The sequence below is a fragment of the Gossypium arboreum genome, chromosome 12, assembly GCF_025698485.1.
Source record: "Gossypium arboreum isolate Shixiya-1 chromosome 12, ASM2569848v2, whole genome shotgun sequence".
Lineage (NCBI taxonomy): Eukaryota > Viridiplantae > Streptophyta > Magnoliopsida > Malvales > Malvaceae > Gossypium > Gossypium arboreum.
The window spans coordinates 119,246,346-119,262,631 of NC_069081.1; the positions used below are offsets into that span (position 1 = coordinate 119,246,346).

A 16,286-nucleotide genomic window follows, 5' to 3' on the forward strand; every position below is an offset into this window, starting at 1 on the left:
TCTCATTGAAATACCATACCTACATTTTTCAACTCGGTATGGGAAATGCCATACCTACATATCACAACTTAGTATGGATGATACCATACCTACATATCACAACTCAGTATGGATGATACCATACCTATATATCACAACTCAGTATGGATGATACCATACCTACATTTCACACTTTGCCATGGAACAACCATGGTCTTATCCGTCAATTCATCACACGTCACGATACGAACGTACTCAATCCTGCGTTTTTCTTAATTTGCATTTCCACATTTATTATTTCATTAACAAAATCTGCACAATCCCACAACAAATTCGTATATAATAACACATTATATAATTCAATCATTCACAAATAAACATCTAAATTCAACCATATGAACTTACCCGGCTAATTTGTAGAAGATATTGAAATTTAGGGATTATTTCGCAACTTTTTCTTTTCCTCGTTCTTCTTTGGATTCTTGATCTATAATATAAAATATTTCTACTCATTAGCATTTATTTGATTTCTATTTCACTTCACAATTTATGTTGTTCAAATTTCAAAATTGCACTTTTACCCCAAAATTTACAGTTTTCACAATTTAGTCCCTGCTCAATTCACCCATCAATTGAACTAATTTTTATAAATTAACACTTTATTTTATCATTATAAACTATTTCAAAACCTTTTATATTCTGAATTTCAACAGCAACTGTAACACTCCTTACCCAAGACTGTTGCCAGAATCGAGCACGAGGCATTACTAAACTTATTCTATCCCTTAAATAGGTTTAAATTGTTTATTTAAGCATTTCGGAATGTACTGCCATTCTACATCGTAGTCGCCTAAAAATTCATATCTTGAGTTCCGAAACTAGAAATTAAGATCCGTAAATTTTTCCTGAAACTAGACTCATATATCTATCTACTAATTTTTTTAATAGATTTTTGACTTGGCCAATTAGTACAGTTTATTAGTTAAAGTTTCCCCTATTTCAAAACTCGACTGCACTAACCTCTTGTTACTACGAACCATGTTTCTTCCTGTAAAAAATTCATATCACTAAGCCGTTTGTTTCTCTTAAAACTAGACTCAACAAGGATTATAACCATATAAAGTATACCTTCTAATTAGTTTTGTACAATTTATGGTGAATTTCCAAAGTTGAAACAGGGTTCCAGAAATCGCTCTGACCCTGTTTCACTAAAACTCAGATATATCATGAAATATAATACCTTTACCTATTTTTCTTATTCCATAAGAAAATAGACATAATAAGATTTAATTTCATATATTATTCATCTTCAAACTATGTTTATGCAATTTTAGTGATTTTTCAAAGTTACGTCATTCCTGTTACTTGAATCTGTTTTTAGGTTACTTTCACATTTTCATAATTTTCATGTGATAATCACCATTCAATCATACATATTAATAAACATGCATATCATCGGCCATTTTATTAGCTAATCACTAGCAAGTATTTACACATCATTCATTGTTCATATTATACCAAAAGTGGCTAAGTTTCTATACATGCTATACACAAAACAAAACGCCTAATTATACCGAGTTATTTCTTTGATAGTGTGATCGGCCTCCGACGCTTCCTTCGATCCCCGAGTGGCTAGATAAGTACTATAAGAAGAAGAAAATAAAGAGATTAAGCACTAGGCTTAGTAAGCTTACAAGCAAATAAATCACAACATTCAACATAATGGATAATTATGCATAATATCATCTAACATCATAAATTTCTTTACTTCTCAATTTCTATCTTCTTCTTTATTCCCTTACCTTCTTTCTTACGACCTTTCCTTTTCATAAGTATAATCTACTTTTCCTTTGCTGTTAATTCACTGTAATTTAACTCGTATCCTGACCCGTTGAACCACTCGGAATACTAAGGATACTAGGGTCGTTCTCGCTCATCAATATCTCGCCAATGCCATGTCTTTGACATGGACTTACATGAATTATTCCTCGCTCCAATGCCATATATAATATGGACTTACATGGCTCAATCCTGTCTCCAAAGCCATATTTCTAATATGGACTTACATGGCTCATTTCGTTCTCGTCTCGTCAACCCTAATATCCTAACATTCCTAGGGTTTAACCGGCTTTCTAACACTTTTCCTCTGTCACTTCACCTTAAATTCGACTTTAAATATTTTCATAACATAAATATATAAATGCTGAAATTGACAGTAATAATGTAAAATAAAAGAATATTGCATTTATTTACTGTAAACTTACCTTGATACAAAATGTGACTAAACTTTACAATTTAGTCCTTTACTTTTCTTTTCCCGATCTACTCTCGAATTTCGCTCTTCTTGATCTATAATAGCAAATTTAGCTTATTTAATATCAACATTTATCAAAACAACCCTTTACTCAAACTTTGGCAAAATTACATTTTGCCCCTAAACTTTCACATATTTGCACTTTTCCCCAAGGCTCGTAAATTAAACTTCATCCTATTTTCTTATGTTTTATGACATGCTGATCATTTTTCCTTCTGTGGCAACATCAAATTCACACACTAACATGTACTTATGACTATTAGGTATTTTTACCGATTAAGCCTTTTACTGTTTTCACTTAAAACCAAGTAGCACAAGTTGTCTAACATAATTTAAAACCTCATATTCCATCATAAAACATCAAAATACACAAATTTCAACTATGGGTATTTTTCCAAATTTGATTCCTAACTTAAATTATTGCTAGCATAAGATTTATCGAGCTAACGGACATTTAAAAACGTAAAGATCATTAAAACGGGCTTGGAATCACTTACTATGAAGCTTGAAAGTTGAAGAAACCCCACTATGGAGAGAGGTAAGGTTCTGCTGGTAACTTGAAGAAGATGATACAATTTTATCATCTTTTACCTTTTATTAATGTTAATAACCAAATGACCAAAATGCCCTTCTTACTAAACTTTCAAAATTCCTTCCATGTCCTAATTTTGTCCATGAACTTAAAATTGGTCAAATTACCATTTAAGATCTCCTAATTAATATTCCAAAATAATTTCATACTAAAAACTTCTAGAATGCAAGTTTTGCAAATTATTCGATTTAGTCCCTAACCTCAATTTAAGCACTTTATGCATAGAATTTTATCACGAATTTTTCACACAATCATGTAATCATACCATGAACCTCAAAATAATAATAAAATATATATATATATATTTTTTTACCCTGAATTTGTGGTTTCGCAACCACTGTTCCGTTTAGGCCCTATTTCAGAATGTTACAGCAACCTTCAATTCACAACTTTTTCACAATTAGGTCCTAAATATCATTTCCTATCAAAATCACTTAATAAAACCACCTTAATATGAAATTAGAACTTAAATTTCATAATAATTCATCATAAACTTCCCTTATCCATCTAGGGTAACTTCCAATTTCACCCATAAAATCAAAAACTAATGAATTTTATAAGTGGACCTAATTGTAAAAGTCATAAAAACATAAAAATTATCAAGAAAAAGCAAGAATTAAACTCAAATGATGTAAAAATATGAAAAACCAGCTTTTTCCAGACCTTCTATGGCGTTTTGGCTGAGAAAATATGAAGAAATGTCTAGATTTTTCAATTACATCATTATTTAACTATTAATTTTTATGCTATTTCCAATTTTGCCCCTTGTTCACATTGTTTTCTTGCTTATTTCATACCCAAACCTTCCAGCCATTAACCTTTGGGTCTAATTGCTCTTTAAATCAATCTTTTTAAATACTTAAGCTATTTACTCACAATTTAACAAATTTTGCGCTATTTTCAATTTAGCCCTTTTTAATTAATTAGCCATCCAAACGTTAAACTTTTCTAACGAAACTTTAATACTAACTCAATGAAACTCCATAAATATTTATAAAAATATTTATAGCTTAATTTTCAATTTTGAGGTCTCGATACCTCATTTTTAACCCGTTTAATCTAATAAATTCTTTTAATTTACTGATTTTACCATTTCACAAATTCTTCTAAATTCTTACTTGACTCATAAATATTAAATTACTATCTTATTCAATCTTATTTGTCGGATTTAGTGATCTCAAATCACCATTTCCGACACCACTGAAAATTAGGCCGATACAACTATTTTCCATTTGAGGCAAAACCTCTGCCTTTAGATTAATTCTCTCCTTTTACTTTCACTTTTATTTTTTGGTTCAACAAAGCTTCTAATTCACTTCAAATTGCAGACGGCACAAGATAGGAGATTCTGAAGACCAATTTTTATTTATAGTTGAATGGACTTTACTTCCAAATTGAGTACCTTCTATGCTTCAAATTGCTAAAGCTGGGTGAATTATATATATATATATATATATATATGTATATCCACTCTCTTATTTTTATATTAAGTTATTTCATTTTTTTTTTCTTTTTACTTTTCCATTGTAAATATCTTGTTCTTCTTTTCTCTTTAATTTAGACATATTATTTTACAACAATTAAAAAGTATACATAAAAATGATTCGAGAACCCAATATATAAACAAAGCAACGTCTTAATCAACGTGCTTTAGATCCGAGTTTTCGCAAATAATATACCTCTTGTATGTACTACTACTTCTATAAATAAACTAAATCATAAAGTTTGAATCTCGATATGGGAAAATCATTAGTTCTCAATTAAGATTTTAAGATAAAATAAAAAAATGTTTTAAAAATATTATTTAAATCATTTAACCGATAAAAATCCGGCTAATAAATTTTAAGATATCATTCAACGAATTCCATTCTTTTTGGGCGTATCTCAATTTAGAATATTGTTTAGAGGTAATTTAAATGAGAGATGGATATAATCAAGAGTTGTTCGTAAATCCCTTATAAATAATGTTCGCAAGACTATACATCACTCGTTTCTTGTGGTGGTCAATTGTCGTAGCTATGCATTTACTCATTACTCGTTTCTTGTGATGGTTAACTGTTGTAACGAATGAGCGTAAGGTCGATAGACTCGTCCACCCTAATTTATTCATTAATGGGGGGATATACGAGGCTCTTTGATTTCTGCAGCCAACCGTTTGACCTAGTCAAACCTTTACAATAAATACAATAAAATAGAATAATTATAAAAAGCAAAAGGGAACAGTTAACATATACCTTTTTAAATATTTTAATCTATTTCAGTATTTATTTTTAAAACCGGTTCAACATTAATATAATGTTATAAGAAAAAAGAGAAAATTAATTAACTGAGATACTCTTTTCTGTTTGGGAAGGGAAAAAATTTCATTAAAAAATGCGGGGAAAAAAATAAAATCCTCAGTAATGGAACCAAAGCACTTTTCATTTAATTCGATAAACTTGAGAGAACTGAAAAAGTAGTCAAGTTCTGCAAATTACATATTATGAACGGTTATATATGAAAAACAAGCTAAGAAAAATCTCTAAAACGCTACCTTTGATCCACGTTTTTTAATCAATCAATCACCGTATATCCTACGGCTTAGATCCGTCGCCATTGCCAGGAATCGAAGAAGCATTCATCATCTTCCGAAACTCCTCGAAATTAACGTGCCCGTCGCCGTCCGAATCGACGGACTTGATCATCCCGACGCAATCATCGGCTGAACACGTCATCCCCAGCCGATTCAAGACCTGGTGCAACTCGGTTGCCGAGATCAGGCCGTTCTTGTTCTGATCGTACAAATCGAAGGCCTCGCGCAACTCCGAAGCGGCGTTAACGGCGTCGGAAGAAGTGGACCAGAAAGTGGAGAATTCGGAGAAGTTGATGTAACCGTCTTGATCGCTGTCGATGTCTTCCATGACACGCTTGAGCTCTTCCTCTGAGTAGTTGGATCCCATTGCCTTCAATACGTCGCGGAGCTCCGTAATAGAGATTTGCCCGTCTTTGTTGGCGTCGAATTGATCGAACACCCTCTTGAGTTCGTCTGTGTTTTCCATGACGGTGGCCAGAGAGGTTGTTTGGGCGGAGCTTGAGCGGCCGTCAATGAAGTTTTTTTAGGGAATGTAGGTCACTTCGTTTAAAATTACACTTGGAGGCTTTTATAGCAGTGGGAGAGAAATTAGGAAGAAAACAATAAAGGGCCCACTTTGACCGGTAATTTAATTGGTTTCCCTTAAAATTGAAATTAACTCTGTGGATATTATTTATTGCATAATTATGTTGTGAGAATGTCAAAATTTTAAAATATATAAAAATAATTAAAATTAAATAATAACGTAAAGAATATTAAACTTTTGTTTATATCAAATTAAAAATTGAAAAGAAAATAGAAACAAAAATTGTGGTAGCAACTTGTAATGGTTTTATAATGTTATACCTGCTTCTGATTTTTCATTTTAATTAAGGAGGGTCACCTTGCAAGTTAATGGAGTCATAGATAGGACATTTATCATTTACGCATCACACGTATTTATTCTCGAGACGTTAAGATTTATATACATTAGACAATTTACAATAACAAAATAATAATTTAATTAATTTATATGAGCTACACGTGATATCTCAAAAGTTATTAGAAAGAATCTAATAAAATTATCAAATATTGAGAAAAAGGGCAAGATTCCTTTCACCTGATTAAGCTATCAACTCTCATCTCCAAAAATTAAACTACATATTTTTATAAGGGTTAAAATATAATTTTATAATTTCATTTACTTATAATTTTATTAATTTTAAAATTTTAAAATTAAAATTTATCATTTTGAAGTTAAAATATAAAATTATGATGTACAAAATTAAATTTTATAAAACTTAAAGATTTAAATATATAATTTTCTATTTTAATGATCGAGGTCGTTGTTTAACCTCTGACGACTGCAAGAAATTGATATTTTTAACTAAAATTTCCATCACATTTTTAAAATAGAGAAAAATAAATAAAATCCTAACCGTGGCTTTGGCTAAGGCCTAACCGATCCACCAACTTTAAACATATTTGTATAAATTTCTAATAAAAAGTGAGAATAAAAAAATAAAAGTAAGATATAAATTGGGTTTGGCACCCTAAATTTAAATATTTTGTAGTAAGTGATATTATGAATAGAAAACAAGATAAAAATGTTATTTAATCTTCAAAGAGAGTATTTAATTTTAAGTTTATTTATATAATTTATTTAATATAATAATTGGTGACAATAATATCATGTTATAAATATAAGAACTTAAGTTTCATTTCAAACAACTCTATTCCTCGTCTCCAATTATAGAAAAGAATAACTTTGATATATTTATAAAAGGAAAATAAAATTAAATCATGAGAATGGGTAATTTACCCTTAAACTTGTCTTAACATATTAAATTGATACTTAAATTTATATCTCTAAAATATTTATTATTTATTATTTTTAAAATTTATAATTACCATAAGATATATTGAGAAATATCAATACGAAGATTTTAATTTAGGTGACGAAATATAAATTTAAATATCAAATAAGTAAAAAAAGTTTAAGGGATAAAGTATATAAACTCTTAAATCATTAGGGTGTAGTGGTGTACAGGAGTTACAATAAATGTCGAATTGAGATGGAAATAAGTGGACCCCAAACGCGTACGATCCCCAAAGAAGGCGTGTTCTTTTACAAGTAGATTGGATTAAATTTATTAGCTTTCAATTTCATTGGTTAGTGGAGGTGCAGACGCGGCTTCCACGCGCCTTCTTTACGCTGCTTCCGTACTACTATGATATGCTCATATGCATCCATGGAAAATTACTTATTTGATTTGATTGAGTTTTCCAGATTTTTAAATTGTTTATAATAAATTGTTTTATTTTTAGTTAGATATATACGAAAGTATTCGAGTTTAATAAATTTTATTTATTTGAAATTTAATTTTTTTATTTAATTGATATTTAAATTGAATATTTCTTAGTCACTAACGCTTGTTAAAATATGTTAATGTGATAGTGACAATTAATAGCATGGTAACACGTGACAAGTAAATAAATAAATAAATAAATTAGACAATAATTATTTTTGCCTCATGTCAATTGTGATATTATTATATGTCACCATGTTATTAATCGTTAATATCACGTCAACATATTTTAACGGTTTTAGTTAAATATCTAAAAAAGTTTAGATACTAAAAATATGTATAAGTTTTCAAGTTTAGAAACTAATTAGGTCTAAAAATATGTATAAATTTAGAAACTAATTAGGTCTAAAAATAGTTTAGATACTAAATATGTATAAGTTTTCAAGTTTAGGTACCTCTGTATATATTAACCTTTTATTTATTTATTTATTAAACTTCAAGTTGTTTAACTTATTTTGAAAAAAAATAAGACATGTTTTTTTTTTTGCTTTTTTAAATATTGCTACTAAAATTTTAAAGTTTTTAATCGTTGTTTTAAATATAAAATATTTATTTTAAATCATTAAAATTAAAATTAATTATAAATTTAATAAAATACTTTTGACTTAGAGTCCACTCAATATGATTATTTTATCTTGTGTCTCAAAGATTATCCAAGTAGTTTAATTTGTATCGATTTTCAATTTCTCTATTGTTGTTGCTTAGTTTTTAAGTTGGAACCAACTTTTTTTTTTTTAATATCAATTTGAATGTCAATGTGGTTCTAAGTTCTATACATTCGAAATAGTAAGGTTAAATATAAAATGTGTTTGATAAAAAATTCAAAATAATTGCTTAAATAGTAATATCTTTGATATGAAAGATTATTTTATGAAAATTTTCAATCATATTATTCGCAGTCTCACTTATTAAAATCACTCATTTTACATTTTATTTTTCATAATAGATAAGAAAGAATCACGATAATGGAATGTTTTGAGGTTCTCCCTCTTTCTGGTTGATCTTCTTTTTATAGAGCATTTCTTTTGTGTGGTTGTCATGCCTTTTCCATAAATGTCAAATGAACCATGAAAAAAGTTGGTGATTTTCATTACTTTATTGTGAGGGTAATGGAAGAATCATTTTCACTGTCAACTAAATATTAGGCATTATCACGAGACTAAAACTTTAATCTCGTAAACTATGTGATTTTAGATAATTGTTTTTCTTTAAATTTATATAAGTCAGTTTAATTTTCGCAAGAGTGATAATTGTCGCATAAATTCTTTAAGACTCCGAAATATAATGAAAACAACTCGAAACGAAAAAATAACGAATAATAAAAAAAAGTCAAAAGGAAAATAACATACACCAATGAATAAATGTTCTCAAACAACTATGAATGAAATTACCAAAAATGAGAGGGAATACCTCTATTTATAGTCGACTCTCCCAAAATTATCTGTACAAATTGAATCATATCGACAGTTAAGATTACAGCTCATCTACAACTGATAATCCTGAGAGATTTAAACTCCATACAATCTTATCCCTTTATGACTTACACGATTCACTTCGGTAATTCTAGTTTTATTAGAGTGTTCATTGGGCCACCAAGGCTTTATGTTGACAGGCTTCTCCATATGTTATTCAAATCGGGCTAATTCAAGTAGGTCAAATGAGTCTGATTTAATAGATTGACCTCTATAGGATACTCTTTGTGCAATGGCCATGGACTTTGACCAGCAACCCATGACACTAATCAACTTCTAGTGATTAAGATTGATTACAATTATTGCTTTAAGAATAACCTATTTTTTGAGTCCAAGATACTTATGCATTGAACCCAACTAACCAATAAAACTTTTAATCATGTTAAAATTAAATGTGTTCATTGTTTGAGTTAAGTTCGAATCAGGCCATGTGTGATATCGATACACATTATATTTTTCTAGGCTCAATTTTGTCCAAAATATGAACCCTAAAATTTACGTAAACTCATTTATATTTGTAAATAACTAATCTAAATTTGGTTTCGACCCCATATTATTATTTTTAATTCTTTTTAAAAGTTATTTCGTTTTTAATTTAATGTCTTTCCTTTGTTAAAATTATATTTTAATATTTATATTATTGTATTATATACTTAAATATAAATGACATAATATATAAAAATTAAATAAAGAATATATATTATAAAAAAAATCAGACTTAAATGTTGATCAATGTTGATCAAGTTTAGACAGGTAATCCAACACCAAACAGATATTCGCTAGAATCCTTGCCTTCTGTAGCGGTTTTTTTTTTTTTGGTTGTGTTTGTTGTTTGTTTTGCCAGCCTTTCCGGCTTGTTTAAATCCTTGATATCCCGATGGCCATTTTTCGGCCATTTTTTCGGTACATTACAAATGGGCCTTTTCGGCTTGTTTAAATCCTTGATCCAAATTCATCCATGTACATCACGTAACTCACCACTGTTTTTGTCACATAGCACTTACTGCCAATGTAATCCCAACTTGGATGTTCCTAACCGAACGTTTCCACTTTCAGTTTACCTAAAAGTTTCTAAAGCTTAGTGACTGTTGATTGATTCATCCAATTTAAAACCAGAGTAGGTCCTTTAAAGTACCCACCCCCCAACAGCCAAAACAACCCACATTCTCAATTCAAAACTCTAATTAACTCTGCAATTTTTTTTTTGGCCATATGATATAATAACATTGTTCCTATTAATAAAAACTCCATTACAGAACAGGCAATATAGTGAACGGAGAGATAAGAGAAAGCAAAAAAATAGACAATAACACCCAAATACGATGCTAATTTAGCCTTAAAAAATTCTAGCGGCGGTGTGGGCAAAAAGTGACCAAATAGTTGCCGCGAGAGCAAGTAGCAATACTGGTCGGATCATCGTAAGCATAAGAATAAGCTTTAGGACAAGCAGTCTTGAAAATCTTCGAATACGCCGTCGGTTTACACGACTGAGGACTGCCGAAGCTGCCGGTACAACAATATCTCGGTGAATTAAAAGCGAAACAAGCGCTTTTACAAGCCACCACTTGTTTATTATCCCTCACTTGTAACGCGACGGGGCACATTAAATTCAAGTCACTAACACACCCGGCGTAGCTACATTTACCGGCGCCTTTGAAAGGTGTAATGGACATAGCGATGTTATAGCCATCCACCAAACTGACGTCGTAGAAATCTTGTTGTTGGGCGAGGGTGATTTCCGCTAACGTAGCGGGTGGGGTTCCGCCGAGTCCGTTGCAGAATAAGGAACCGCCGCAGTCACCTGTCGCGCAACGGCCGTGACCCGAGGCGTCAAAGGAACAACCGTGTCGACCCCAGAACCGACCGGACCATAACGGAGGTAGATTCATGGAGTAGGCTTTGTTTGGTGGGAGTTTGAACCCACCGCGGGCTAAAATTGGCTTGCCGGCGCTGGGTTGAATCCCTGGCCATACTGGATGTGAGCATTTGTTGTAGAGTGTTATCGTCGTCGCTGTTTAAACAACAAAATCGATTATTCTTAAATGTTGTGCAAAAATGTATATTTATTTCAGTATATTGGAGAGTAAGAAATTAATAGTACCTGAAATAGGGAAGAAAAGAAAGGCGAAGAGAATGAAAGTTATGATTGATCTCCACATTGTTGTTGCTTCTATGGCTGTAAACTATGGAAAGAGCTTGAAGTGAATAAAAATGAAAGCTAACAGAGATGAGTGATGATGAACATTTACTCGAGGATAAACTATGGTTATGCTATTCTTTTTATAGATATAAAAAAGGAACTAAACTAGGGTTGTTTTGGCAACGAAAGTAGGGTTTGGTTACCAGTTCTTTGATTTCTCTTTTGTTGTGAAATGGCAGGGTCCGGTTTGGATCGGATCTTGTTAAATTTTAGATCTATTTATTAAGTTTAGATTCGGTTTAAAAATGAGTTTAAAATTTTATTAAAATTTGAGCTCATTTTAATCTTCTCAATTATTTTTTAAATATAATACATTAAAAGTACTAAAAATTAAAATAAATATTTTTCAATAAATTAAAACAATATTTATACTTAAATTAATAGTAATAAAATTAATAATAAAATAAGAGTTATAAAATATTCAAACAATAACAATAAAATAGTAGTAACATAATAGTAAAATTATAGAAAAATTGTGAGAAAACAACAAGAAAACGACAAAAAACCTTACTCGAGGCCCTGACTATTTTTTAAGCGGGCCTTATTTTTTTGTCTAAACTCATTTTTGGGCCTATATTTTTACCTGAACCCTATTACTTTCTAGACAAACCTTTGGATCGAGCCATATGGACAAATATAATTACTATAGTAAAGAGTTTTTAATCACTTAATTATAAAAAAATATTATCATAGTAATCCTATTTATCTTTTTTCTTTAATTCCATTAATTCAATAACTTTTATGATAAGAAAATAATGTTGACATAATAATAAATTTAACTTGTATATGTTAATTAAATTTTGATTCTAAATTAGGTTGAGCAGCTAGCTCGACTCAATTGTCTCGGATTAACTTAATTAGATTTAAACAAATTTTTATTGTCTTTGCTTGATTTATTCTTTTTATTTTATTTTTTTGAATTTTAGTATAAAAAAATTCCCAGCACGTGAAACCTATGATGAAGGCAAAGAGATAAGTAGAAGCTCTGGCCTAAAAAATTGAAAATCACATTTCAACCCTTCAAAAATCACTAAATTATAAATTTATAGATAATAAAGTTGTACTTTAATCCTTAAATAATATGTTTAATTTTTTTTAAAATAATAAATTTATATTTTAACATTTTAATTTGATAATTCAATTTTGATCTCTTTTTAAAAAAATTAGATTCACCTTTAGTGATGTGTCTGAAAAGAGTAGTACATCGTTTGATCATCAAATATAATTTATAAGCCAGATTTCAGATGTACGGCAGAGATTGTTTGTCTGATCAAAAGTGGGGTGCGTGTGTAACGCTCGTGGATGATGCAGACCACACACGTTAACAAAAATAGATCTACTCCTCTTAATTTTACTTATTTTAAAATACTGAATTACAAATAAAATTTTTATTATTAAAAATAAAAAATGTGATAAATTTATTAAAACGAATAAAAAAATTTAAAGTTTACTCTTCATCGGACAAAGATACTCCATCTGAATTGTTGTCTTGTACTGAAAAGAACATAGATCTCAGGTTGTCTTTAAACTTAAGTTAATGTTGTTAATTAAGATTAGAAGTAGTAATTAATAGTAGATGGACCTTACGCTAACAGACAGAATCGGGAAAGGGTATTGGAAATCTGTCACATAATTGAAATATTATTTTTATCGGAAGTTGGACTTAATTTAATTTCTCTATGAGATTTTCGAGAACGCATTAATTAACGATCCCTGTTTTTTTATGAACATTGTTTAATGATTATAAAAATAACATGGTTTCTGAAATTACGGTTTTTTTTTTTTTTGTTGATTAAGACAAGACTTCTTGTCAACTTTCAGGATGTTAACTACCATTGCTTTTCTAATTTTCTCTCTTCTTTAACAATCATTTTTTTTTTTGCTGATCTTTATCCATCGAATATCATTGATATGACATTCTAAAAAAAGTTTATTTTAGTTATTAAAAATAAAAGTAAATTAAGAATTGTATAATTTTTTATCAAGTTTTGATGGAAAATGGTATTTTTTAGGTGTTTAAACAAAATTAATTAAAATGTTTTACTAAAGATAATGATATTAACTAGACAAAAAATCATATTAAAATCACTTATTATTTTACAATATTAAAAATAACAAAGATGATTAGTAGTTATTGTATTTGGACAATATTTATACAATCCATACATTTTACACAAACATATTTAAATAATCGTAATATGTTTTGAATTAAATCAAAAGAGTTTTGGAAGAAATCAATATAATACATGAAGTTAAAAGGTGTGTTGGATAAATATAATTTTGGGTTTTTTTTTTAGTTAATTTAGGCATAAATCGAGAATTGAGTAATGAAACTTTTTAACTGTAGTGTTTAGTGAATGGAGATTTGCAATAATTTGTTAAGTTAAAACCTCTTAAAAAAAAACCGTAGGAATGATCAACTTTTTTCACTGCTGTTTGGAAATAAAATACGTGGAATTACATATCTGACCATATTTATAAAATTACTCTCTTTGCCAATATTTATTTACTTTTAAATATTTGTTTTCAATTTACTTATGTAAAATTATTTTGTATACAATTTTATATTAATTGAAATATGATACTTAATAAATTTATTAAGAGTGTATCATAATTATCACTAATTTGCATATTGAGAATATAACATAATTATCACTAAAAATATAGTTTACAATTATATTGATACACTATTAGTATTTATTAATTTACACAATGTTAATATTTACAAATAAAAACTTAAGAAATTTGTATTTATTAATTTGAACCTAGAAAATGAATCTAAAATCTCAACCTGGCCTATTATTATCTCTAATTGATACCTAAGCATGCCAAAATTAGCTCATAAAATAAATGGTCCAGTCCAACCCAACGAAAACAATGGGTTCAATAATGAATTATGTAATTAATTTGGACTAAGAAGTAAAAAAAACCAAGTGTGGTCCAGCACTTGAAATATTATTGTTGGTCCAAATTCCAATGTGAGTAAATCAGACGAATTGGGTTTGGAGTCGGGATCATCATGCCCAAACAAGAAAAAGTAATTTAAAATATTTTATGAAAATTAAAATATTTATATACAAAAGCAAATAAAATTAAAGCTAAAATTAAAATTTATCTCCTGTTGGTTAATTTGTTTAATAATATAGATAAAAATGAAAGAGTACCTTAATAGTTTTTTTTCCAAAGAAAGTGACATTTATTCTAATTTAATACAAAAAGTTTTGACTCCTTTTATATATTTTTGGGTAATTTTTCGATAATTTTACTGTTGATTTGATGCCAAGTTATCTCAAATGTTTCGAATAAAAAATTAATTCGAATATTTAAAACTGTAATATTTTTATAATTAAAGTATTAATGCGATAATTTTAAAATTAACCTTTTCAATATAAAAATTAAATTACTGTGATGAATTTTGTTACTTTTTCATTCATTAATATTTAATAAGATGATTTTAACTATTTATTAAATATAGAAATCAGGTGATTAAGTATGCATTGGATATTAATAAATAAATAATAATAATAGAATGAAATCATACCCGATTTAGAAGAGAGATTAAAAACATCTACATTAACATATTAGATTAATTAACATTAAAGTTAAAGTAATACAAAGTCAATTTGTTTAGAAATGGTTAGGAGCAGGCCACTTGACACAAAATCCAGCTTTTAGAGATGGGTAATTTCCCGCTTCATGCAATCCAGGTAAAAAGTTTTCAAAATTGGAGTGATGATTGAATCAATTAAGTCATCGATTCATTTGTTTAAACTATTCAATAGGACCAATTAAATAAATTATTCATATTCATAAAAGTAAGAATATTAGAAAAAATATAGTTCAACTGCTGGATTTCAATTGATTTTTACTCGTTTCAATCGATCTTTATCAATTCTTAAATTAATAGATCCAATGCCTCTCTTGAGACCAATACCCCTTTTGATCTAATCTGATTCAAACAAGCATGACACAATAACAACAAAATAGTGGTTGCATAAACCTACAAAGTCAAGATAAAATGAGTAACCAATCACCATGCATAACCATGACACGGGTAGTTCTCTCTCGCTTCCTAAACCTTGACATGTGCTACTATTTATGTTGAGCTTAAATTTGTCTTCTATACAAATAAACCCCTTTTATTGATCTAAGGGTGTTTTTGGATACGGTAGTTGTGGTGCGATGAAATCTTTTACTTCACAACTATAGTAACTAATTTCGTCGCCACCGCTGTTTTAACTAATACGCTTAACTCACATTCCTCTAGCAAGAGATTTCAGCCCACAAAGCCGATCTTACGCCAACCCAACAACAACACTCATCAGCAAAATACATAATAAAACAGACGTAAATTTTGAGTGAAGCAAGTACCAATCGATTTACCATCATGCAAAGTGATGTATGTACACAAACTGAAATGTCTAGAAAGTACCTTCAACCAAAAGCCAAGTTATCATCATCATAATATTAAAGATTTATGCAGAGCATGCATGCATGGGCAGTAGTTGTTTGAACTGATGCAGCCTTACTTTCTATTTGTATCTCTCAAACATGTCCTTACATTTTGCCCCAGCATCAATAGCTTGTAATGCATGCAACATAGCACATTTAAGCTTCAAACTTTGTTGTCAGAGAGGGTGAAACAGATGGATAGAGAAAAATATATTTCTTTTTGAAATGATGACCTCATGATAAAGAGTGGGAGGAATTGGGGGATCACATGAGGCTTTAACTAAAGCATGAAGAAATAGGGTTTCAGCTGGTCCACCTGCTACTGCCTGTTTTAACTTATAAATGTAAAAAAAATTG

General features: G+C 29.2%; 2 protein-coding genes across 2 annotated transcripts; both read right to left on the minus strand.

The window, feature by feature from the left end:
- Nucleotides 1–5,285: 5,285 nt before the first annotated feature.
- Nucleotides 5,286–6,027, minus strand: LOC108478264 (probable calcium-binding protein CML27). The gene has a single exon (XM_017780703.2). It carries the CDS (start codon nt 5,921–5,923, stop codon nt 5,459–5,461), a length of 465 nt encoding a protein of 154 aa, XP_017636192.1. The 5' UTR covers nt 5,924–6,027; the 3' UTR covers nt 5,286–5,458.
- A 4,434-nt stretch (nt 6,028–10,461) lies between these two features.
- LOC108476976 (thaumatin-like protein) lies at nt 10,462–11,665 on the minus strand. The gene is made up of 2 exons (XM_017779370.2): nt 11,379–11,665; nt 10,462–11,288 (listed from the first exon to the last, which is right to left on the minus strand). Exons 1-2 carry the CDS (start codon nt 11,434–11,436, stop codon nt 10,624–10,626), a joined length of 723 nt encoding a protein of 240 aa, XP_017634859.1. The 5' UTR covers nt 11,437–11,665; the 3' UTR covers nt 10,462–10,623.
- Between the last annotated feature and the right edge of the window lie 4,621 nt (nt 11,666–16,286).